Here is a 26,858-nt window from a genome sequence, read left to right on the forward strand (position 1 = left end):
AAAGCAGCACCTCCCTCACTCTTTGCTCCTCCCACTCGCTCCAAATTCCCAAGTTTAATACTCCGTTTAAGATCACACTCTTCAGACCACTCTCATAGATATGTTTACGACGCTAATGTCAAGAGTTGTTTCCGATACTTTCCTTTACAAATATGGCCACCGTCTGTCTGCATGACAATCAGCCTTCTTTACAAACATGGCGGCGGCAAGGCATGCGGCTGCCACTTGGCGCCGCGTGGTGTCGCTGCGGCGGGAGGGGCGCGTGTTCCAAGCGACGCGAGAGTTAGCGGGCAGAGTGCGCATGCTCGGTCTTCCAAGTGCTGGGTCGCAGCCGCAGCGCGAGGGGTCACCGAATGCGGCCTTAGCAACGCTGCCGCCCGTTCGCCGGAGCCTGAGGCCGAGCCCAGCGCTCACAGAGACAGCGAGCAACACATCGCCCCGCCTAGCCATGCTGGAGGGACTGGCAGCCTGGGTCCTAAACACTTATATTGGCAAATATGTAAATAACCTCAACACAGACCAGCTCTCCATTGCCCTGATGAAAGGTACTCAGAACATCAGCAACTTTAACCGGTGCTGCCCTGTCACTCCGGCAGCTGCCCTCCGCTCTGTTGTGGTCAATGTTTAATAAATATAATGCAGTGAAAAGCTCAAATTTTAACATGATAGAGTCGGGCTGCTGTATTGTTATACTTAATTATAGCCATTGGATGAGTGACTTTGGGAGGTGGGCTGGTCACTCTGCTGCCAGTCTGTGCTTTTACCTGCAAAAAGCTCCTAATTATTTATTTAAATAAAAATTGCCATGTCCTTGTGAAAGTGTATGTGCATTTTCACTTTCTCATCCTTTATCTGCTTTTCCCTTTCGTAAAATTTTTTAATTTAAAAATAAACTCTGGATTGCTGACCCTTGTCAGCTGCTCCTCCTGCTCTGATGTTTCTGTGATCTTAATTTCCAGCTTGCTGAACCTCGTGAAAGATCTTTTAAAATTAGGTGAGAAAAGGAGAAGGGACTGACATGATGTTGAGGTTCAGGAGCAAATTTGATGTGTCTATTCTGACAAATACCACAACGAAGCAGCCATGCAGTGATCTGGTTAAGATGGCACCACTGGTTCAAGCTGTTATATAAGAGTACTGTGGGTGTGATTTTCAGGTGTACTGTTTGTGTTGTACTTTAGAATTTCAAAAAGCATAATGGTGAGTGCATGAAATTCTCATCCTAAGACCATTTGAACTGAATAGCACCAAACAGTGCAACAATAGATTATTCCTTCCAAACTTTGGTTGTGTCTGAGAACATTTTGAGCTGTAAAGCAAGGAGAGTGAAAACAGTGAACTATAGGCCAATTAGCCTGACATCAGTTATCGGAAAAATGCTGGAATGCAAGTGATAATGGGGCACTTAGGAACTCATATGATTAGGCAGAGTCAACATAGTTTTATGAAAGGGAAATAGTGTTAATGGATTTATTGAAGATGTAACCAACAGGGTTAGATAAAGGGGAACCAGTGGATGTAATATATTTGGATTTCCAAAAGGCATCCACTTAAAAGGTTGCTATGCATCATGGGGTTGGGGATAATCTATTAGCATGGATAGAGGATTGGTTAACGGACAGCAAACAGAGAGTAAGGATAAACAGATAATTTTCCGGTTGGCAGGCTGTAACTAGTGGGGTGCCGCAAGGATCAGTGCTTAGACCTCAGCTATTTGCAATCTATATTAATGACAGATGAAGGGACTGAGTGCAATGCACCCAAGTTTGCTGATGATACAAAGCTAGTTGGGAAAGTAAGCTGTGAGGAGACAGAGCCTGCAAAGAGATATAGACAGGTTAAGTGATTGGCAATAGGTGGCAGATGGAGTATAATGTGGGGAAATGTGAGGTTATTCACTTTGGTAGGAAGAATAGAAAAACAGAATATTTTTTAAATGGTGAGAAAGTATTAAATGTTGGTGCTCAGAGAGATTTAGGTGTCCTCGTACAGGAGACACAAAGTTAGCATGCAGGTACAACAAACAATTAAGAAGGCAAATGGCATGTTGGCCTTTATTGCAAGAGGGTTGGAATACAAGAATAAGGAAGTCTTACTACAATTATACAGGGCTGTGGTAAGAACACACCTGGAGTACTGTGCACAGTTTTGGTCTCCTTATCCAAGGAAGGACATACTCGCCTTAGAGGAAGAGCAACAAATGTACACCTGGGATGAGAGGGTTGTCCTGTGTGGAGTGATTGAGTAAATTGGACCTATACTCTCTGGAATTTAGAAGAATGAGAGATGATACTGAGGGGTATTTACAGGGTAGATGCTGATTCCCCTGGCTGGAGAGTCTAGATCTCGGGGACAAAGTCTCAGGATAAGGGATCAGCCATTTAAGACTGAGATGAGGAGGAAATTCTTCATTTAGAGGGTTGTAAATCTTTGGAATTCTCTACCCCAAAGGACTGTGGATACTGAGTGATTGAGTATATTCAAGGCTGAGATAGATAGATTTTTGGACTTGAGAATCCAGGGATTTGAGGATCGGGCAGGAAAGTGGAGTTGAGGTTGAAAATCAGCCATGATCTTATTGAATGGTGCAGCAGGCTTGAGGGGTTGTATGGCCTACTCTTCCTAATTCTTATGTTCTTATGTAAAGCACTAGAGTGAAATGATGCTCGTTACCGTCTGTTGCTGGTAACTTGAGGTGATGAATTAAGGATGTAACTAGTAGAGTGGACGAGAGAACCAGTGGATATGGTGTATTTGGACTTTCAAAAGGCCTTTGACAAGGTCCCACATAAGAGATTGGTGTACAAGATCAAGGCACATGGTATGGGGGTAACGTACTGACGTGGATAGAGAATTGGTTGGCAGGCAGGAAGCAGAGACTCGGGATAAACGGGTCCTTTTCGGAATGGGAGGCAGTGACTCGTGGAGTACCGCAGGGCTCAGTGCTGGGACCCCAGCTCTTCACAATATACTTTAATGATTTGGATGAAGGAATTGAATGTAATATCTCCAAGTTTGCAGATGACACTAAACTGGGTGGCGGTGTGAGCTGTGAGGAGGATGCTAAGAGGCTGCAGGGTGATTTGGACAGGTTAGGTGAGTCGTCAAATGCATGGTAGATGCAGTATAATGTGGATAAATGTGAGGTTATCCACTTTGGTGGCAAAAACACGAAGGCAGAATATTATCTGAATGGCGGCAGATTAGGGAAAGGGGAGGTGCAACGAGACCTGGGTGTCATGGTTCATCAGTCATTGAAAGTTGGCATGCAGGTACAGCAGGCGGTGAAGAAGGCAAATGGCATGTTGGCCTTCATAGCAAGGGGATTTGAGAATAGGAGCAGGGAGGTCTTACTGCAATTGTACAGGGCCTTGGTGAGGCCTCACCTGGAATATTGTGTTCAGTTTTGGTCTCCTAATCTGAGGAAGGACGTCCTTGCTATTGAGGGAGTGCAGCGAAGGTTTATCAGACTGATTCCAGGGATGGCTGGACGGACATATGAGGAGAGACTGGATCAACTGGGCCTTTATACACTGGAGTTTAGAAGGATGAGAAGGGATCTCATAGAAACGTATAAGATCCTGACTGGATGGGACAGGTTAGATGCGAGAAGAATGTTCCCGATGTTGGAGAAGTCCAGAACCAGGGGACATAGTCTTAGGATAAGGCGTAGGCCATTTCGGACTGAGATGAGGAGAAACTTCTTCACTCAGAGAGTTGTTAACCTGTGGAATTCCCTGCTGCAGAGAGTCGTTGATGCCAGTTCATTGGATATATTCAAGAGGGAGTTGGACGTGGCCCTTACGGCTAAAGGGATCAAGGGGTATGGAGAGAAAGCAGGAAAGGGATACTGAGGTGAATGATCAGCCATGATCATATTGAATGGTGGTGCAGACTCGAAGGGCCAAATGGCCTACTCCTGCACCTGTTTTCTATGTTTCTATGTTAAGCATATCACAGACTGTTAAAGTATATTGGTTGAAGTACATCCTTTTTTTGATAGCAAATGCAAAATCTGCTTAGTAACAGCATTGGTAATTGTCACTGAAAACTTTAATTAGAACCTTTGTAATAATGCAATGTGATATGTTCTCGAGCTCTGCCATGCTGGCAGAGTGGAAGGATTTATGCTTTCCCCTTCTGGAAGGGAGCAAAATTGGATAGGCATGATCTGTCTCTAATGCTTATCCCATAACAGCTGAAAAATAGCATTCAAAACTAAATTTACTGCCTGAAATCATTTCATAGCATCTATTATGTTTTGTAACATATACTGTTTACATTTTGTGGAGTGAAAGGGAGGGGTGAACAAAAGCTTGGTGAAAGAAATGGATTGCAAAGAGATTCTTAAAGGAGGAGAGGGAGAGGGAGAGGGAGAGGGAGAGGTTTGGAGTTTTGGACAGCTTACGCCATGGCCGCCAAGAGTAGGGTGAAGCGAGGGGGATGCCAGAGACAAAGAAACAGTTCAGGGTGAGAGGGAATTGTTGGACTGGAGGAGATGATAGAGAGATACGAATGGGGTGAGTCATGAAGGGATTTAAAAACTAGGAAGGCGATTTTAAATTTAAAGCATTAAGAAACTAGGAGGCAATGTAGGTCAGCAAGGACAGGGATTAGAGGGACTTAGTCTGGGAAAGGATATGGATGAGGTGAAGTTTATGAAGGATGGAAGGTTGTCGAGCAGAACATCAGAGTACTCATGTCTGGCAGTGACAAAGGTATGGATGAGGGGTTTCAGCAGCAGATGAGCTGAGAAAGATGGGAGGTGAGCAACATTACGGAGGTGGAAGTAGGCGGTCTCTTTGATGTAGACGCCTACATCGAAAGAGGTCGAAAGGATTCCAGCCTTGTGTCTGTAGAGAGTATTGTGAGCTTTGAGACACTATGGTGAAGTACTGATGGGTAAAGTCTGTTAAAAGGGGTGGCCACAGTTGGAGCACTTTGAGGTGGTGGACTAAGAATATTGCACAAGAAGCCTATTGGCACAGCATAGTATATCGGCTTGTGTGTGTGTTTTCTGCTGTGACCTTGTTAAAAAAGCCTAGTTTTTGTTCTTTATCACATTAGGAGCTAACCACTGTGAATCTGTATTCCTATGTGTTTATATGCATTCACATTTACTTTTTTGAATTCTTATAAACAAAATAAATAAATGAATACAGTGGTAAATAGTTCAGGTGTGTTATATTGCTGATGGGAGTCTGAACTAATGTTTCCCTCCCTCATTGTGAAGTGCTGAATTCATCAGGCCTGAGTTTGTGGTTGGAGGCTTCCCATGGACGAATGCCTGCGAACCGCAAGAAAAGTACAAACCCACCTGATGGTCCCGGAGGTTCGTAGACTCCTGAGTATCTACGCGTCGCATGCTTATGGGAATTCCTTTTGCGTATGGAATCTCCATAAGCATGAATAGGAATACCCTAAAAAGCACAATTCACACACCAGTTAAATAAAAATAAATCATTACATGTTCAAAATTGATTAAAATACAATTAAATTAAATATTTAAAAAAATTATTTCCTGGGGATGTGGTGGATCCATCAAGCTGAAACTTGACAGATCGCAAGTCCCATGTTTTAATGCAGCGCATGCGGAAACCCGGAACTTGTGGGGCGCTTGCGGCCATGCACGCAGTGACAGGCCCCGGAAAATCCGGGCTATTGTGTTTACATCTATCTTCCACCTAATTCCAGTATTTCTGATTTCCAAACTCCTGTTATATCTGCTCAAAGCGTGCAGATTTCTCACTGAATTTATGTGAATATCTACTTTATGCTGAGACGTGATGCTGTAATCAACAATCGGATGCACATTGTCAGATTATTGGATCTGCCCTGTTTCTACTAACGGACAGCTCGAAGCCCACATTTGTTTCCTTTGAACTCAGTTTGCTGTGTGTGCACACATTGCACGCTCGCGTACAGACAATGTAAAATGGTCCCAAGTCCAGCCTCTGTGCTGTGTACTGTTGCTGCTTGTTGACAAGTAAAACCTGAGCTGGCTAGTATTATGTTTCATGACTGAATTAGAGATACTGGAAACAGGATATTTATATACAGAATCTTAATCCAAGCATAAAATATACTTCAGTTTATATTTTCTAAAAGGTTTTTCATATTCTGCGTATTACGTGCAGGGCAGACAGTGTTACAGTGCTAGCTCCCGTGTCGCACTCTGCCCAAAGACCAGAATATCTGAATACAAGTTGAGTTTTAATGTTAGGTGAGAGGCAAGAGGAATACTGGATCTTTGTTAACAGTAAAAATACTGAAACTAAAATGTTTAAAAGTTTCAGTGCAATTATACCACACATGGTGTAATCGAAGCAATGTGAGATTATCTCCTGAAGGTCATCTTGTATCTTCGGCTATAATGCAGGTATGGGAATGTGGTGATATTGTGCTAGACTAGAAACCCAGTGGTTGTAAAAAGTCCAAATCCCACCATGGCAAATTGAATTCAGCAAAACACTCCAGTCTATGTATTAAATATATGGTAGCTTTAGTTCGAGGGAAAAAGCACCCTTTATCCTCCATTGAAGTCAGCTGAAATAGGAATCTTATTGAGGGATGGGGAGATTTCAACAACAACAAATTGCATTTATATAGCTCCTTTTAATGTAGCAAAACATCCCAAGGTGCTTCACAGGGGAATTACCAGAATAAATTTAACCAGAGCTACACAAGAGATATTAGGATAGGTGACCAGTAGTTTGATCAAAGAGAGAGGTTTTAAGGAATAAGGTGGTTTTATAACTTGTATTATTGCTTCCATGCAGGTGCTGTTGAATTGGAAAATCTCCCTCTGAAGAGAGATGCCCTCAAAGAGTTGGATTTACCTTTTGAGGTGAAAGCAGGTAAGCAAAACTGCTCACCATTTTCCAGTCAATGCCTTTGTCAAAATCGTGTTCACATCTGCTACTGCTGATCAGTGAACTTCTGTGGTGTAGACATGTGGTTTCAGCTTTGTCTTTTATGTTGTGGAATTTTCTAGTATGGAGGTAAGAAAATGAATATTGGTAATTCAATAAATGTATTGATTAAAGGGAAAGTAAAGCTGAGGAGAACTCTGCTCTAGGTGCTTCCCTATTGCCTTTTGAAAAAGAGAGCGATGAGTGCTCACTGAAGTTTTTTTTAAAGACATTCAGCTTTGGATTTAATAAGGTTAACTTAAATGCCAGCCTTGCCAGCGAAGCCCACATGCCAAGAATGAATAAAAACCAAGAACCATAAGTAAAGCCTACATACAATTTTTCAGGTTTTATTGGGAAGATAACGCTGCAGATCCCATTCTACCGGCCTCACGTGGAACCATGGGTAATATCCATCTCTAGACTCCATCTGATCGGTGCGCCGATTAAACAGTCTGAGTTTGATGAAGAAACAGAACGTTCACTGGATAGAGACAGAAAGTCTGCACTGCTGGATGCTCTGGAGGCTAAATGGAAGGTTGGTGTCAATTAGCTGTAATTTTAAAGTCACTTGATGTGAGCTGCAATGTGACCAGATATTTTTCTGGGAAACAACAACAATTTATATTTATATAGCGCCTTTAACATAGTGAAACGTCCTAAGGAGCTTCATGGGTATTATGAGATAAAAAATTTGACACCGAGCCGTATAAGGAGAAATTAGGGCAGGTGACCAAAAGCTTGGTCAAAGATGTAGATTTTAAGGAGCGTCTTGAAAGAGGAAAGAGAGGTAGAGAGACGGAGAGGTTTAGGATGGGAATTCCAGAGCTTAGGGCCTAGGCAACAAGGCATGGCCACGAATGATTGAGCGATTATAATCAGGGATGCTCGAGGGAAGAATTAGAGGAGCATAGACATCTCCGGCGGGGGAGGGTGCTGGAGATTACAGAGATAGGGAGGGGTGAGGCCATGAAAGGATTTGAAAACAAGGATGAGAATTTTGAAATCGAGGCGTTGCTTAACCGGGAGCCAATGTAGGTAGGCGAGCACAGGCGTGATGGGTGAACAGGACTTGGTGCAAGTTAGGACACGGGCAGCCGAGTTTTGGATTATAAATACAAAAGCAAAATACTGCAGTTGCTGGAATCTGAAATAAAAACAAAAAATGCTGGAAATCTCAGCGGATCAGGCAGCATCTGTGGAGAGAAACAGAGTTAACGTTTCGAGTTGATGTCCTTTCGCCAGAACTGGCAAATGTTCGAAAGAACAGATTCTTAAGGAGCACTGAAAGGGGGCGGGGAGGAAAGAACAAAAGAGAAGGTCTGTGATAGAGTGGAAGACAGGAGAGGTTTGAGGGACAAAAGGGATGATGGGCCAACTTGAGATGGTAATGGCAGAAGTTAGAAAAAGATTAGTTTAGGTAGGGTGTGAATAGCAGGATAATTACCAGTTGTCACGGGATAACAGAGAGAAAAAATACATAAGAGCAAAATATGGGCAGAGGTTAAGGTCTGAAATTGTTGAACTCGATGTTGAGTCCAGAAGGCTGAAGTGCCTAAACAAAAGATGAGATGCTGTTCCTCGAGCTTGCGTTGAGCTTCATTGAAACATTGCAGGAGTCCGAGGACCGAGAGTTCAGAGTGGGAGTGGAGTGGAGAATTAAAGTGACCGGCAACCGGAAGCTCGGGGTCACGCTTATGGACTGACCGGAGGTGTTCCGCATAGCAGTCACCCAATCTGCGTTTGGTCTCCTCAATGTAAAGGAGACCACAATGTGAGCAGTGAATACAATATGCTAAATTGAAAGTAGTACAAGTATATCGCTGTTTCACCTGGAAGGATTATTTGGGCCCTGGACAGTGGGAACGTAGGAGATAAAGGGGCAGGTGTTGCATCTCCTGAGCTGCCATGGGAAGGGGAGAGGGTGCTGGGGGTCACTGTGGAATGGACTAGGGTGTTGCGGAGCGAGCAGTCCCTTCAGAATGCTTGAGGGGGGAGGGGGAGATGTGATTGGTGGTGGGATCATGCTGGAGGTGGCGGAAATGGCGGAGGATGATCTGTTGAATGTGGAGGCCGGTGGGGTGAAAGGTGAGGATAATGGGAACCCTATTGTGGTTCTGAGAGTGAGGGGAAGGGGTAAGAGCAGAGGTGCGGGAAATAGAACGGTCACTGTCGAGGGCCATGTTAACCACGGCGGAGGAGAATCCTCAGTTGAGGAAAAAGGAAGACATATCAGAGGCACTAGTGTGGAATGTGGCATCGTCAGAGCAGATGAGACGGAGAAACTGGGAGAATGTAATGGAGTCCTTCCAGTATGCGGGGTGGGAGGAAGTGTAATCCAAGTAGCTGTGGGAGTCAGTGGGCTTATAGTGAGTGTTTGTCAATAGTCTATCCCCAGAAATGGAGACACACAAGTCGAGGAAGGGAAGAGTTGGAGATGGTCGATGTGAAGGTGAGGGAAGGGTGAAAATTGGATGCAAAGTGAAGAAATTTTCTAATTGAGGGTGAGAGCAAGAAACAGCACCAATACAGTCATTAGTGTATCAGAAAAAGAGGTGAGGGAGGGGACCCAAGTAGGACTGGAACAAAGAATGTTCCACATAGCCCACGAAAAGGCAGGCATAGCTAGGACCCTTGCGGGTTCCCATAGCAACACCTTTAATTTGGAGGAAGTGAGTGGAGTTAAAGGAGAAGTTGTTCAATATGAGAGCAAGTTTAGCCAGGTGGAGGAGTGTGGTGGCGGATGGGGACTGGTTGGGCCTCTGCTCGAGGAAGCAGCGGAGCGCCCTCAGGCCATTCCAGGTAGGGAATGGAAGTGTAGAGGGATTGCACATCCATAGTGAAAAGGAGACAGTTGGGGCCAGAAATCTGTTGAAATGGCAGAGGGCGTAGGAGGAGTCGCAGATGTAGAAAGTGGACAAGGGGAGAAAGGGGCGTTTTGGATAACCTCTACTTTATGTAGAAAAGTCTTGAGTTCCCACATGAAGCCTAAGTTAAGCTTTCGTTCGTCAAACCTTTGACTGCTTTTGATGTGGCTTTAACGCCGATATGCAATTTGATACTGCACTGTTGATCTCAATTCTTTTTCTTGCCATTGATTTTGCTTCACAAATCCTTTTAATGAAACAAAAAGGTTATTGGGGTACTCTGGTAAATTCCCTATTCCAATTTTTGTATTTTCATATGCCGGGCCTGATGCCCAAATCTGAGAAGGAGAGCTCCTCATCCACCTTGCTTCCAGAGCTTCTCCTGGCTGGCCCAATCCTTCTTGCTTCTCATGTCCTAGAGTGAATTGAAGGGTTCTTAGAAAAGCTTGTTCTTTAACTGAGAGGTGTTATGGGAGAACATTCTAAAATGGCCCACCAAAAATAAAAAACATCATTGTAGCATGTTTATAATGACGTGAACATACAAAAACAAAGAACAGGAAATGAGCATCTGGTCCACGAGTCTGCCAAATACTGTTGTGGTGTGACTTCTATACACCATTACCTTCCTCTGCCCCCACCCACACAATGTCCTGGGAGAGGTAAAAAAAAACTTCAGGCCAATTTAGGAAAAAACTCTGGGAAATTCCTATCTGACCCCTGAAGGTGATTAAATGAGTTGCGGGAGACCACCGTGACTGTGAGATACATACCCAATGCCCACCAACCTTCTGTATGCAGCCATACTTAAGAACTTGTCCAGCTCATTTTTGAATGTTTGCAGCGAATCCACACTCACTGCATATGCTAGCCACTTGTTTTCAGAATTAAAAACAAGTAGTACCTAACATCTAACCTAGTTAGCGTAAGTAATTTACACCTAGCTTGTGTCTGCTCATTTTACCAGTCTGTCTGTTACTATCCTCTTATTGTTTACTACATTTCAGAGTTTTGTATCATTTGCAAACTTTGAAATTATGCCCCGTATAATTAAATCTAGGTGTGTATATATGTCAAAATGAGCAGTAGGGTACACCACTGCGTACTTTCCTCCAGTCTGGAAAAACAACCATTCACTACTACTCTCTGCTTTCTGACCCATAGCCAGTTTCATATCCACGCAGGCACTGTCCCTTTAATGCCATGAACTTTATGATATTCATATTGCTGTATATTTTGGTGAGACTTTGCTTTTGAAATTACACCGTGCGAAGATTATTGTATGAATTAACCCATAGTTTAATATTTTAACGGAGGAAATAATCTATTCAGATGGGTTAATGCTTCTGATAAAATCACATACTAGAGAATTTTTACAGATGTGTTGAGCGCTCATACCAAAACATAGCCGAACTTCAAAGCCTTTGCAAATTAAAAAGCAAAAAAAAAAATGTTTTTTTAAGTCTCGAATCATAAAATTGTACTATTCATATAAATGCTACTTCTATAAAATCCCTGGTGGAATCATGTAATTTAAATGAATAAAATACTAAAATTGCATACATTGGTTTAGCATTCTATATCGTTGTCTATAAAAAGAATGAGAGGATGTGGTTATGATAAAAGATTTGATAAGCTAGGCCTAAATTCACTGAAGCCGAATCAATTAAGCAAAGATGAAATGGAAGTATTCAAAATTTTGCAAGGATTTGAGAGGGTAAATCGTGAAACATTATTTTTAGTGGTCGGTGAATTGGTAACAAGGAAGCATAACCTCTTGGGATGAAATTTTAATGAATGTATAATGTATATACTATACTGTATAATGTACTTCTTTCTCATTCTTTTAAATAACTTTTAAGTGTTATTTTTGGTTAGACCCATTTTCTACTCCATACAGTTATTTAGAATCTAGGTTGAATTTTATTTCAGAGCAACCAGCAGCAGAAAGGGGAATCTTATTGGTACTCGGCCACTGCTTCCATGGTAACCAGAATTGTGGAAAATGTGGAGGTGAGTTGGAAAAATGTCATTAAAATGGTCTTCACTTTTATATAAAGAGTTAATCAAATTACAATTTTGTTTTCAGAAAACCGATGCTGTGTGGGAAAGTACTTTGCTGTTTCTCATTAATATGTATAAGTTAAAAATACCTATTAAATTTAGAATCCTTCAGATATTCTGGTGTGTTTGCATAGCCCAGGTTCAGATCACAATCAGTGTGAAGTTATTTCATCTCTGCTGGATTGAAGTAAGGCGTTGTGATTGGCATCAGGTAACTCATGTTTCTGCTTCTGATCATTATCCAGGGACTCCTGCAGGAAGGTGCTTTTTTATGTCTGTTGAGTGAACAGGATTGAGCTTTCTGTGATGCCTGTGACAGATCAGGATCAATTCAAAATAAATTATGTATTATCTTTTTTATATGAATTCATAGTTAGGTCAAGTAGTGTGAGCAATTTTAAACTGGGTTTTCTTTAGCAGCACTTTGAAGAGAACACTTTATGTGTAGGGGCAGTAAGGAATACAGAAACCTATCTTGAGTGCAAGTGCTAGTTTAACAGGGAGGTGTCACAGCTATGTTTATATTGACTGTCTGCAAATAGTCCTATGTCCCTGCAGAATGGTTTGATAATTTCTAAACTAAATAGTGGGGGGGGGTTGCAGTTTAGGTGAGCAGAAATTTAAAAAGTCAACGGGAAAGGAGAAGGTAATAGAGCAGGGTATGGGGGAAATGATAACCAGAGTGTGACAAGAAGGGACAGAATGTATCAGAAAGTGGGGTCCAAGCAGTGAAAAATGGTTTTAAAAAAAAAAAAAATTAAAAGCTCTTTATCTGAATGCACGCAGCATTTGTAACAAGATCGATGAGTTGATGGCGCAAATAGATATAAATGGGTATGATCTGATGGCCATTATGGAGACATGGTTGCAAGGTGACCAAGGCTGGGAACTGAATATTCAAGGATATTTGACAATTCGGAAGGATAGACAGAAAGGAAAAGTAGGTGGGGTAGCTCTGTTAATAAAGGATGAGATCAGTGCAGTAGTGAGAAATGATATTGGCTCAGAAGATCAAGATGTAGAATCACTTTGGGTGGTGATAACAAATAATAAGGGGAAGAAGTCACTGGTGGGTGTAGTCTATAGGCTACACTGTTGGACAGAGTATAAATCAAGAAATAATGGAGGCTTGTAGGAAAGGTATGGCAATAATCACGGGCGATTTTAATTTTCGTATTGATTGGACAAATCAAATTGGCCAAGGTAGCATTCAGGAAGAGTTCATAGAGTGTATCTCGGATGGTTTCCTTGGACAGTACGTTGTGGAACCAACCAGGGAGCCGGCTATCTTAGATCTGGTATTGTGTAATGAGACAGGATTAATAAATGATCTCATAGTAAAGGATCCTCTGGGAAAGAGTGATCATAGCATGGTTGAATTTCAAATTCAGTTAGAGGGTGAGAAAGTTGGGTTTCAAACCAGTGTCCTGATCTTAAATAAAGGCGTTTACAAAGTATGAAAGCAGAGTTGGCTAAAGTGAACTGGAAAAATAGATTAAAGTGTAAGACGATTGATGAGCAGTGGCAAACATTTAAGGAGATATTTCATAACTCTCAACAAAAAATCTGCAAAGGGAAATAGACAGGCTAAGTGAGTGGGCAAAAATTTGGCAGATGGAGTATAATGTGGGAAAATGTGAGGTTATCCACTTTGGCAGAAAAAATAGAAAAGCAAATTATAATTTAAATGGAGAAACATTGCAAAGTGCTGCAGTACAGAGAGACCTGGGGGTCTCTGCGCATGAAACACAACAAGTTAATATTCAGGTACAGCAAATAATCAGGAAGGCAAATGGAATGTTGGCCTTTATTGCAAGGGGGGGGGGAAGAGTATAAAAGCAGAGAAGTCCTGCTACAACTGTACAGGTTATTGGTGATGCCACACCTAGAGTCTCTGTATTTAAGAAAGGATATACTTGCATTGGAGGCTGTTGAGGAAAGGTTCACTAGGTTGATTCTGGAGATAAGGGGGTTGACTTATGAAGATAGGTTGAGTAGATTGGGCCTATACTCTTTGGAGCTCAGAAGAATGAGAGGTGATGTTATCGAAACATAACATAATGAGGGGGCTTGACAAGGTGGATACAGAGAGGATATTTCCACTCATAGGGGAAACTAAAACTAGGGGACATAGTCTCAGAATAAGGGGTCGCCCATTTAAAACTGAGATGTGGAGGAATTTCTTCTCTCGGAGGGTTGTAAATCTATGGAATTCTCTGCCCCAGAGAGCTGTGGAGGCTGGGTCATTTAATATATTTAAGGCAGAGATAGACATATTTTTGAGTGATAAGGGAATAAAGGATTACGTGGACTGAGTCCATGATCAGATCAGCCATGATATTAAATGGCGGAGCAGGCTCGAGGGGTCAAATGGCCTACTCCTGCTCCTATTTCTTGTGTTCTTATGTTCTTAAAAATATATTCCAGTGAGAAGGAAATACTTTGAGAAGGGAGAACCATCTCAGAAGTGGCTAACTAAGGAAGTAAAGGATGGTATCAAATTGAAAACAATGGCATATAATGTTGCCAAGATTAGTGGGAGGACAGAAGATTGGGAAATTTTTTTAAACCAGCAAAGAGCGACTAAAAAAAAATAGAGAAGATGGATTATGAAAGTAAACTAGCAAGAAATATAAAAACAAATATAAAAACAGATATATACAGGTATATAAAAAGGAAGAGAGTAGCTAAAGTGAACATTGAACTCTTAGAGGATGAGACTGGGGAATTAATAATGGGGAACAGGGAAATGGCAGAGACTTTGAACAAAGATTTTTTTATCGATCTTCACGGTAGAAGACACTGCAAACATCTGAATTAATAGATAGGCGGGGGGTGGGGGGGGGGGGACTTAAAACAATCACTATCACTAAAGAAACGGTACTCAGTAAAATAATGGGACTAAAGGTGGACAAGTCCTCTGGACCTAATGGCCTGCATCCTACGGTCTTAAAAGAAGTGGCTACAGAGATAGTGGATGCATTGGTTGCAATCTACCAAAATTCCCAGGATTCTGGAGAGGCCCCAGTGGATTGGAAAACCGCAAACGTAACGCCCCCATTTAAAAAAGGAGGGAAACGGAAAGCAGGAAACTATAGATCAGTTAGCCTAACATCTGTCATTGGGAAAATGCTGGAGTTGATTATTAAGGAAGCACTAACAGGACATTTGAAAAAGCATAATACAGTCAAGCAGAGTCGGCATGGTTTTATGAAAGGGAAATCATGTTTGACAAATTTGCTGGAGTTCTTTGAGGATTTAGTAAGTAGGATGGATAAAGGGGAACCAGTGGATGTGGTGTATTTGAATTTCCAGAAGGCATTCGACGAGGTGCTATTAAAAGGTTACTGCACAAGATAAGAGCTCATGGGGTTGGGGGTATTGTCTTCGCATGGATAGAGGATTGGCTAACTGAAAACAGAGTGTCGGGATAAATGGGTAATTTTCCAGTTGGCAAACTGTAAACTAGTGGGGAACCACAGGGATCGGTGCTGGGTCCTCAACTATTTACAATCTATAAAAATGACTTTGATGAAGGGACCGAGTGTAATGTTGCCAAGTTTGCTGATGATACAAAGATGAGTGGGAAAGCAAATTGTGAGGGAGACACACACAAGCTGCTAAGTGAGTGGACAAACATTTGGCAGATGTGGGAAAGTGTGAGGTTATCCACTTTGGCAGGAAAAATAAAAAAGCAAGTTATTATTTAAATGGAGAGAGATTGCAAAATGCTGCAGTGCAGATGAACCTGGGGGCCCTTGTGCACGAAACACAAAATGTTGGTATGCAGGTACAGCAAGTTATCAGGAAGACAAATGGAATGTTGGCCTTTATTGCAAGGGGGATAGAGTATAAAAGCAGGGAAATCCTGCTACAACTGTATAGAGTATTGGTGAGACCACACCTAGATTACTGCATACAGTTTTTGTCTCCTTATTTAAGGAGGGTTATACTTGCATTGAAGGCAGTTCAGAGAAGGTTCAATAGGTTCATTTCTGAGATGAAGGGGTTGACTTATGAAGAAAGGTTGAGCAGGTTGTGCCTTTACTCATTGGAGTTCAGAAGAACGAGGGGTGATCTTATTGAAACATATAAGATACTGAGGGGACGCGACAAGATAGATGCAGAGAGGACATTTCCACTCATGGTGGAATCTAGGGGGCATAGTTTAACAATAAGGGGTTGCCCATTTAGAACTGAGATGAGGAGGAATTTCTTCTCTGAGGGTCGTAAATCTGCGGCATTCTCTGCCCCCGAGAGCTCTGGAGGCTGGGTTTTTGAATATATTTAAGGTGGAGGTAGACAGAATTTTGAACAATAAGGGAGTGAATGGTTATGGGGAGCGGGCAGGGAAGTGGAGCCGAGCCCAAGATCAGATCAGTCATGATCTAATTAAATGGCAGAGCAGGCTCGAGGGGCCAAATGGCTTACTCCTCCTATTTCTTATGTTCTTTTCTTCAGTGTGTGAGTTTGCCACTGCAAGGAAGTATCAGAGCCATTATCTGTAATGTCTGTCATGCCTGTTGAGAATATTTAGATTTGTCTGAGTTATCAGGAGATGTTTCAGATCAAGTCATTTAGAGAAATGTTTTTGATGTCTGTGTTGATTGTCAGTCAAACCAGATATATATGTTGCAACCTTTGGCCAGTTCAGTGGCTCAAATAGTTAATCAATTTTCTGGGACACAGCAGTGAGTCTGAACTTCATGGTGCTCCAAGCCCATGTGTTACATATAACCACAGTTAACAAATTATAATAATAGGACTCGATAAGAATCATGAAACTATTTGTTTTGTTGGACCCAGAACACACATTAATGTATCTGTGTATATTAATTACTGTGTTGCTATCTAATCTTATTTTTTTTTGCTTCTGTATAATTTTATCTGACAATACATGTTTTGGTATTTTTTGCCTAAATTATATAGACTGTTAGTATGGTGTAGTTCGGGAGTGTTCCTTACTATTTCAAGTGTTTACCCCAATAGTAAGGGTTCATTATTCACCTGTGGTCCACTGTGCCAGATATTTTGCATATAAATCAAGTTTCAGTCCACAGGAAGTGTGTGCTTGCTTGAGGACTTCTGCAGATAACTCATACAAAGGGAAATAGCTCAAATTGTAAAAATGCCTTCCAGTATCTATTATTTGTTGACCCTCACCATCTGAACTAATTTGAAGAATGGCCACTGAGATGAGGTACTGGAAGTGGCTTGGGCATGTGGAATTGTGCCTTAGAAATAATACCTTCAGGAAAGGAGGGGTTAAAAATTGGTGGTTTTAAGATGGGATCCTTCTAAATATTAGCAGTAATATCAATACCTGAGGTTGGGTGGAGGTTGTTGGCACATTGAGCTGGTTAATGTTTGTCATTGCTTCTGTGAGCTGAGTGTCTGGTTCCAGTCAGTGGAATCGCCACTAAAACCCCCGGATTCTTCTCTTCTATTGTTTTAAGTAGACTGCAAATGTATTTTACACTTATGTGAAAATGTAGTATTAAGACCGTATCCAGTAATGTAACAAATCGATAATGTATTTTTGGATGACATTGAATTATAGGTGATGATTGCATGTTTGTACCTGAATTGACTTTGGCTGCAGTGCAAGAAAGAACTTGCTTTGATACAGCACAGTTCACGTCCTGATGATGTCCCAAGTGCTTTACAGGCAACAAATTACTTGAATATAGAGGTTGCGTAGGCATAATTCTAAGGGGACTTAATTTCAGTAAGATTTTCGACCTGAAAAGTAAAATGAATATCGAGTCTGAGTTTTTTTCCCCCTTGTAGCTGAAGGTTCGAGATGTCCATTTGCGTTTCGAAGATGACGTGACTAATCCTGAACATCCATTTGCATTTGGGATCTGTATCAAGAGTGTGTCTGTGCAGAATGCAGAGGACGAGTTGGTAAGTTCCACATCGAGGCAGTGAATGGCAGCATTTATGCTCCATGTGTTAATTCCAAACACCGCTCCAGTGCAGTGAACCATGCATGCCGCAGGCTATCCTGTAGGTAGGTGGAAATTAAATCTGAGTGGACTATATCTGCTTGGTGTTGCCTCATAAATACCTGCTTAATTTCCACATCTGTTCTTCATGAACATTTTTGTTAATAGGAATTTATTTTGTAAGCTGGTCTAAAATTAGTAATTTAGGATAAATACTTAGAAATGTTGAATTCAATACTTGTCCCATATACCGATCTGACCCAATTACATACTAATGTGTTAAGAAGTCATATCCACCTGCCTGATAAGTAACCTTCAGATTTCTGTCTGTAGTGTAGATATAAACAGAAGCAACAAACTGCAAATAACATAGCTTTCTTGATAGCTACCAGTTTCAAAGCTTGCACATTGCTTCAGGCCTTTTGTCAACATAGGAACAGGTGGAGGCCATTTAGCCCCTCGAGCCTGTTCCGCCATTCAATGAGATTATAGCTGATCTGTGACCTAAAGCCATAAACCCGCCCTTGCCCGTATCCCTTAATACTTTTGATTAACACATACTATCAATCTCAGATTTTAAATTAAGAAGGCTAGATTTACACTGCGCCCACCCTTGAACTCAGAGTGGTTGACAAAAGTTCAAGTGGGACCTGGCTCTCCAGTTATACTGTCACTTTCACGGTGCAAAGTCGTTTTGGGTGTGCATTAATGTGAAAGTGGTGAAATCAATGGACCCATAATAACATCATGAAGTTTACAAATTAAAACTGCAGATAGACTTCCTGCAGATGCAGACAATGTTGTACTTAGTGATGTCTTCTTATAGAATATGTAATAATAGAATGAACCAAAAAAATCCCAACGCTCAAAAATATGGGCTATCTGTATTTTATTGTGATAATGGGTCTTATTTCACCTATTACAGGACTACCATACATAGAAACATAGACAATAGGAGCAGATGTAGGCCATTCGGCCCTTCGAGTCTGCACCGCCATTCAATATGATCATGGCTGATCCTCTATCTCAACACCATATTCCCGCTTTTTCCCCACACCTTTTGATGCCTTTTGTTTCTAGAAATCTATCTATCTCCCTCTTAAATATATTCAGTGACTTGACCTCCACAGCCTTCTGTGGTAGAGATTTCCACAGATTCATCACCCTCTGAGTGAAAATAATTCTCCTCATCTCGGTCCTAAATTTCCTTCCCCATATTCTGAGACTGTGACCCCTTGTTCTAGACTTCCCAGCCAGGGGAAACATCCTCCCCATATCCACTCTATCCAACCCCATCAGAATTTTATACGTTTCAATGAGATCCCCTCTCATTCTTCTAAATTCTAGTGAATACAGGCCCAGTCGACCCAATCTCTCCTCATACGACAGTCCTGCCATTCTAGGAATCAGTCTGGTGAACCTTGCTGCACTCTCTTCATGGCAAGTACATCCTTTCTTGGGTAAGGAGACCAAAACTGCACACAATACTCCAGGTGCGGTCTCACGAAGGCCCTGTATAACTCTAGTAAAATTCTTGCTCCTGTACTCAAATCCTCTTGCAATGAAGGCCAATGTACCATTTGCCTTTCTAACTGCTTGCTGCATCTGCATGTTTGCTTTCAATGACTGGTGTACAAGGACACCCAGGTCCCTCTGAACAACGACACTTCCCAAGCCATCATCATTTAAATAATACTTGTCCTTATGTTTTTCCTACCAAAGTGGATAGCTTCACATTTATCCACGTTATACTGCATCTGCCATGTGTTTGCCCACTCACTCAACCTATCTAAATCGCCTTGCAGCATCTTTGCATCCTCCTCACAACTCACAATCCCACCTAGTTTTGTGTCGTCAGCAAACTTGGAAATATTACATTTGGTTCCCTCATCCAATTGTGAATAGCTGGGGCCCAAGCACTGATCTGTGTGGTACCCCATTAGTCACTGCCCGCCACCCCGAAAAAGACCCGTTTATTCCTGCTCGCTGCTTCCTGTCATTTAACCAAATTTCAATTCATGCCAATACATTACCCCCAATCCTATGTGCTTTAATTTTGCACACTAAACTCTTATGTGGGACTTTATCAAAGGACTTCTGAAAATCCAAATACACTACATCCACTGGTTCTCCCATATCTATTGTATCAATTACAACTTCAAAAAACTCCCAGTAGATTTGTCAAACATGATTTTCCTTTCATAAGTCCATGTTGACTTTGTTTAATCCCGTTAATATTATCTAAGTGTGCCGTTATCACATCCTTTATAATAAACTCTAGCATTTTCCCTATTACTGATGTTAGGCTAACCGGTCTGTAGTTCCCCGTTTTCTCTCTCCCTCCATTTTTTTAAATAGTGGGGTTACATTTGCCACCCTCCAATCTGCAGAAACTGTTCCATAATCTATAGAATTTTGGAAGATGACAACCAATTGATCTACTATTTCCATGGCTACCTTTTTTAGTACTCTTGGATGCAGATCATCAGGCCCTGGGGATTTATCGGCCATCAGTCCCATTAGTTTCTCCAACGCTATTTTCTTACTAATTATAATTTTCTTTAATTCCTCTTGCTCACTAGACCCTTGGTTCCCTAGCATTTTCCGTGAAGACAGAACCGAAATATTTATTTAATTGTTCTGCCATTTCCTTGTTCCCCATTACAAATTCTCCTGTTTCTATCTGTAAAGGACCTACATTTGTCTTCACTAATCTTTTTCTTTTTACGTACTTGTAGAAAATTTTTGCAGTCGGTTTTTATGTTCCTTGCAAGTTTACTCTCATACTCTATTTTTCCCCTCTTAATCTCTTGGTCCTTTTTTGCTGAATTCTAAACTGCTCCCAATCCTTAGGCTTGCTACTTTTTCTGGCAACTTTGTATCACTCTTCTTTGGATCTGATACTATCCTTAATTTCATTTGTTAGCCATGGTTGGGCCACTTTTCCTTTTGTGTTTTTACAAAAAATGTTTGCTTTTGTAGTTATTCAAGCCCTGTAATCATTGTATATCAGAGTATATGTAATGCAGCCTGAAACTCACTTGCAGAAGAAGATTGTGCACTTGCGCATGCACCCAGTGTTTGTGGCACTTGGTAAAAAGTTACTGAGTAACCTTGCTTAATGTAGGAGACAGGAATTGAAAAGGATTGAAATAGCCAATATCAGTTCATTTAACAGGAATTTTCTGTTATCTATTACTAAAAGGCCAGTTCGTTAGATATATTCAAAGGGGAGTGAGATGTGGCCCTTACGGCTAAAGGGATCAAGGGGTATGGAGAGAAAGCAGGAATGGGGTAATAAAGTTGCAAAAATGATCAGCCATGATCATAGTGAATGGTGGTGCAGGTTTGAAGGGCCAAATGGCCAACTCCTGCACCTATTTTCTAGGTTTCTATTTTCTGTAACATTAACGCTGTTGCTTTACTTAATCACTTTTTTTTATCTCTCAGGTTGAGAAGTCCATAAGAAAGAAGAGACTACAGATTGAGGATTTCAGTATTTATTGGGATGTGGACTGTGAGTTACTGGGGGACGTTCCTCCTGCCGAACTGCAGGTTTGAAGTTTATTCAATTTTAACAAATGAACCACAACTTTGAACTGGATGAACCATCATTATCAGCAGGGGTGGGTTAGCCCACAGGGACCCCATGCAAATCTATTTCATGTAAGAGTAGTGTATTGTGATTTGATTTGCTTCATTAACGCAGTGTGTAAACATTCTACTACTACATGTTGGTGTTTTAATGAATAGATGGTGGCGGGGGTTGGATGTTGAGGAACCGCGATTCTTAATCCGGCTCTGACCATCAGTGCCATTTTAAAATTCAGCTTTGAAGGGCTACCAGCCTTGAAAATTCTGTTAGTTCAATCTCGTTCATTTTTATTGAATGAAAAAAAGTGTTATTGGCGGGGACGAGAAAGAGAACTGGTGTAAGGAATTAGTGAGGCTAATGTGTGGAGGGGCTGAATTATCAATGGAAATTGCCCTGATCACAATGTTTCAGCAGTACGTCATTTCAATTTTGTGATTATTAATTTAAAACAACAACGGCCACTTGTATTTATATAACGCTTTTAACATAGTGAATCGTTCCAAGGTGCTTCACAGGGGTATTGTGAATCAAAAAATTTGACACCGAGAAATTAGGGCAGGTGACCAAACGCTTGGTCAAAGAAGTAGGTTTTGAGAAGTGTCTTGAAGGAGGAAAGAGAGACAGAGGTTTAGACAAGGAATTCCAGAGCATAGGGCCTCGGCACCAGAAGGCACAGCTACCAATGGTTGAGTGATTATAATCAGGGACAGAATTAGAAGAGCGTAGACATCTCTGGGTGGGGGGGATGGTGGGCTGGAGGAGATTACAGAGATAGGGAGGGGCGAGGCCATGGAGGGATTGGAAAGCAAGGATGAGATTGACTTCTCCCATTGTTTGGCTTGGTACCTCTGTCAAACTATTTTCCAACAAACAAATAATTGAGAGAAAAAAAACATCGGAATAGACAATTTAAAAAAATGTTAAGTTTAGTTTTGTTTTTTTGTAAAAGGTACCCCTCGTATAGAATATATAATAGAATGATAGATTTACGGCACAGAAAGAGGCCATTCAGCCCACTGTGTCTTTGCCAGCCATAAAAGAGCTATCCAACCTGATCCCACTTTCCAGCTCTTGGGCTGTAGCCTTGCAGGCCACGGCACTGCAAGTGCATATACAAGCACTTTTTAAATGCGATGAGGGTTTCTGACTCTCACCCTTTCAAGCAGTGAGTTCCAGACCTCTGCCACCCTCTGGGTGAAAACATTTCTCCTCAACTGCCCTTTAATCCTTCTACCAATGACTTTACATCTATGCTCCCTGGTTATTGACCTCTGTGCTAATAGGGAAATAGGTCCTTCCTATCCACTCTAAGCCCTTCATAATTTTATACACCTCAATTAAATCTCCTCTATTGCAAAAATAATAACACAGAAGGAGGCTCTTTGCGAGAGCATTCCTTTAGCCCAGATGCTTATATTCTGGCTATTGTGATGTTAGAGCTGGTAATGGTTGTGCAGGTGATTTGGTTGCATCATCTCTAACTAAATTGATCATGAAAGATCGTTTGGCTGGCTAGGCAGAGGTTCCCCCTCCTTTCACAGAGTATAACCCACGCAGGTTCGGGTATATGAATTAAGTATTCCAATGCTAGACCGCATCCCCAAGACATTGTAATTGTAATATTTGTAACAGCCTTAAAGAGGGAGATAAACATGTATTATGGGAGGCATATAACTTTGTAATTGGTCTTACATTCACAGCATTAATATTGGTATGTATGTACTAGGTTTTGTCTTTAGATGCTCTTAAGATGCTGACTCATTGGGGTACAATTATTGGATGACATGCACTCTCCAGAATCTCTTCATCTGTGTGTCTAGACAGTTGGTATCAACAGGCTATTTTGATTGTGGTTAACACCCCAACTAAAGTAGTTCTAAACTCATCCAATATTGACGCTGCACTTTCTAGCAAGCTATAGTATTTGGGGTGCAGGAGCCAGAGTGTTTTCCCCCTCCCACAGTCCAGAGATACTAAGGCCAATTATTGCACCCCGAAAAGTTGAGATCAGCCATCTCAGCAGAGAGCAGGGAGAGAATCTTGGACCTTACTAACCTTTTTGACCAATTCCACACTGGGCAATTCACTTAACATATAGGTTTCTGTTCTTTATTTTTATAAGACTCCTCAAAGCTTCAACATGATTTCTAAAATACTGATCAATTTTAAACATCTTAAGGGAAGTGAAGTCCACGCTGAGTATTCTTTTATTTATAGTACACTCCTCTTATTTTATGGAAGAAGATATTAATGGTAATTGATTTATGTTTGAAGTTTGTCTTAAAAACAGAAATGTTCTTGCCTGGGTAGAGTCCCTTGAGTCAGGTCTCGCTGTTAGGCCATTGGGGTGATGTCACCGATGGAAGCGCCCCATGTGTTCCAGTGTACTCCACGGCAAATAGTAAGGTTTGTCACTCGAAAGCAGAATGAGATCTATTCCAAACATAGATTTTCTAGCTGGTAATAGAGTTTCCTGGGATCTAATGGCGTTCAGGCCCATTTGTAATATCCCTGTCCCCTCACAAATGATCTGCACAGGGGTGGTCCTTGTTTGATGTACCCCTCGTTAGCCGACTTGGTAACTGCCAAGGGTTTCCATTCTGGTAAGAAAATTGGCGGGGGGAAACATAATAAAAATTCAACTATGGCTAATATTTTCTTCTGTAAAATGGGATGAGTACTTTGAATAAAAATGATTCACCGAGACTTTCCTTCCACATTAAGTAAAAGTATAAAATGTGAGCATAACTTTAAAAAGAATTCCTGTGACTAAGCTGAGCGATTATTTATATAGGAATAAAGTAATAAATACACTAACACTGCACAAATCACTTTTGACTTTCCAGGAAGCAATGAATCGTTGCCTGGAAAACAGATGCCACAATTACATACTTGAACCTGTCTGTGCCTCCGCACTGTTAAAGAGGAATGGGGCCAAAGAACCCTTGCGCTCCCGGAGCACTCCACGCATTGAGTGCGACGTCAAGCTGAAGACATTTCCATTAAAACTATCGCAGGTACGTCGCAAGCTTCAGAGAATAAGGGCTCATCTGGAACATTTGCTAAATTCTGGCCGTGAATATTTTGACCAATCTGTTTACCTTCTTTGCCCACCTTGTGCGCTTTACATTGCTGCTTCTAGTCTCAGCTGGAAAGACGGGGACCGTCTGATCCTTAGAGCTTGGTCTAGGCCACAGTGTTACAGCTCCATTACTAACCAACAGGAACACTACTGACACACAGTCCTTAAAATAGCAACTCAGTCAAAATCTTTTTGTTAAGTGCTGGGTGAAGGACCAAAGTTGAAACGAGTAGGAAAGAAGACAAGGTAAATCAAGGAGTAACGATTAGGTGATGCCAAACTTTGTTTTTTCAAAGCAATCGATTAAAGGGGAAGGCGGGGTGGGGTGGGGTGGAGCTGTGGGAGACAGAGTTCCACAGATTGGAAGTACTGGAAAAGAATGAATAGGAAATGGTGTGATGTGTCTTGATTTCAGTGAGGATGCAGCGAGGAGAATGCACATTGGGTGGAATATTTCCAACTTGGGAGGACCAAGTAACAAAATTTCAGAGCAAAGTAGCATTAGCACTGTTAAATAAAGACTAAAAAACATCTGACATAACATTTCCTCCCCCATAAATGAGAGCATGAAAGTTTGCCTGCCCATTCAGCCTGAGGGGAATTCATTCTGGGTTGACAGAGCAGAGCTGAAATGCAGAGCTATCTTTTTTTTGTTGGGTAACTAATTTTTTTTGCAGGAGACTAGATGGTTTGCAAATGTAGCGAATTGACGGAATGAAAGCTTGCCTGCCCATTAAGCCTGCGACATAATTCTTGGTTGAGACTACACTCAAGTCTGTGCTGAGAGCAGTTAACACTCAAGTTTCTGTTAATTCTAAACCCTGATAATGTTGATAATCTATATTTCATATCCAGTGCAATAAGACAGTTTAAAAAAAAAATTGAGGAATGTGGATTTTGTATGCTGCTCCTTTTTCTGTCTTTACAAACACACTGTTTGCCTCTTCAGATATAGACTTTTAGTTGGTTGGTTATTTTAGTGAACCTCTATTTCTATGTGCTCAGGTACAGTACCAGCAATTGATGACATTCCTGAAAGAAATGGAAAGGAAAGAACGGCAAATCCAACTAAGAAAATGGAGACCAAAAGTTGCAGTTATATCAAAGTAAATCTCCCTTCAGTTTAATATTTTTTTTGACTATTGTAAGTATGTACATTGACTTATTTCACTCCTCCTACTTGTGTGATCTTGTTCATCCGGGGAGAGAATATGTTGATAGCTACACCTAGAATGCCATCAGTAGTGATCTGTGCATAGCTGATTGGAAGCATGAGCAAGGCTAGTTGGATTCTACCTCCTCGTTCCATGAAAATGTATGAAAAAACAAACCATGGGCTCTTCAATGAATGACAACACTGCTTGCTAGTTAAACAGTTGCTACTTGTACTGTTAGACTGTGTGTTAATTTACAATCTACTTATGAGAAAACCGTATATGAAAATTGCAAGATACACAGAGTATCACTCATCAGGCAAACCTTCTCTTCCTGTGAACTGACTATGTTATAACAAAAGCAAACCACTGCGAATGCTGGAAATCTGAACTAAAACCAGAAAATGCTGGAAACACTCAGCAGGTCAGGCAGCATCTGTGGAGAGAGAAACAGTTAAACTTTCAGGTCGGTGACCATTTTCAGAATTGGCAAAATGTTAGAGATGTAACTGGCTTTAAGCAAGTACAGAGGCAGGGGAAGGGTGGGGAGGAAACAAAAGGGATCTGCGATAGGATGGAAGGCAGGAGAGATTAAATGACAAAAGGGAGGATGGTGCAAGACAAAATGGGGTGATAATAGGACAAGTAAAGAACTAAAAATGGGTCTAGAGGAGCATGATTTTGTTATAAGTCTGTTTAGGTATCAAGATTGAGAAACACCCCCTTTTCAACAGAGCTCATTAACTGTCATATTAATGGCAGCTTGTATTTACCTTCAATTGTTCTTGACGGTAAAACTGTAAGGATATGGGGCAAAGGCAGGTATATGGAGTTAGTGAACATAGAAACATGGAAAAAGATGCAGGCGTAGGCCATTCGGCCCTTCGAGCCTGAACCACCATTCAATATGATCATGGCTGATCATGCAACTTCATACCCCATTCCTGCTTTCTCTCCATACCCCTTGATCCATTTAACTGTAAGGGCCACATCTAACTCCCGTTTGAATATCTCTAACGAACTGGCCTCAACAACTTTGTGGTAGAGAGTTCCACAGATTCACAATTCTCTGAGTGAAGAAGTTTCTCCTCATCTCGGTCCTAAATGACTTACCCCTTATCCTTAGACTGTGATCAGCCGTGATCTTACTGAATGGTGGAACAGGCTTGAGGGGCTCAATGTGCTACTCCTGTCCCTATGTTCCCATAACTTAACTATGAAAGAAAAAAAATAGCAG

At 41.4% G+C, this 26,858-nt stretch overlaps 1 protein-coding gene across 7 annotated transcripts in view; it reads left to right on the forward strand.

The window, feature by feature from the left end:
• Nucleotides 1–333: 333 nt before the first annotated feature.
• The window catches only part of vps13d (vacuolar protein sorting 13 homolog D), a 270,295-nt gene continuing 243,770 nt past the window's right edge, over nucleotides 334–26,858 (forward strand). For all 7 annotated transcript variants that reach the window (XM_070860204.1, XM_070860201.1, XM_070860202.1 and 4 more), the window contains exons 1-8: nucleotides 334–545; nucleotides 6,780–6,857; nucleotides 7,259–7,449; nucleotides 11,711–11,791; nucleotides 17,633–17,749; nucleotides 21,241–21,345; nucleotides 24,232–24,402; nucleotides 25,473–25,573. In XM_070860204.1, coding sequence (XP_070716305.1) covers nucleotides 449–545; nucleotides 6,780–6,857; nucleotides 7,259–7,449; nucleotides 11,711–11,791; nucleotides 17,633–17,749; nucleotides 21,241–21,345; nucleotides 24,232–24,402; nucleotides 25,473–25,573 — 941 coding nt within the window. In that variant the 5' untranslated portion in view covers nucleotides 334–448. The remainder of the gene's footprint in view (nucleotides 546–6,779; nucleotides 6,858–7,258; nucleotides 7,450–11,710; nucleotides 11,792–17,632; nucleotides 17,750–21,240; nucleotides 21,346–24,231; nucleotides 24,403–25,472; nucleotides 25,574–26,858) is intronic.

The sequence above is a fragment of the Pristiophorus japonicus genome, chromosome 18 (assembly GCF_044704955.1).
Source record: "Pristiophorus japonicus isolate sPriJap1 chromosome 18, sPriJap1.hap1, whole genome shotgun sequence".
Taxonomy (NCBI): Eukaryota; Metazoa; Chordata; class Chondrichthyes; family Pristiophoridae; genus Pristiophorus; species Pristiophorus japonicus.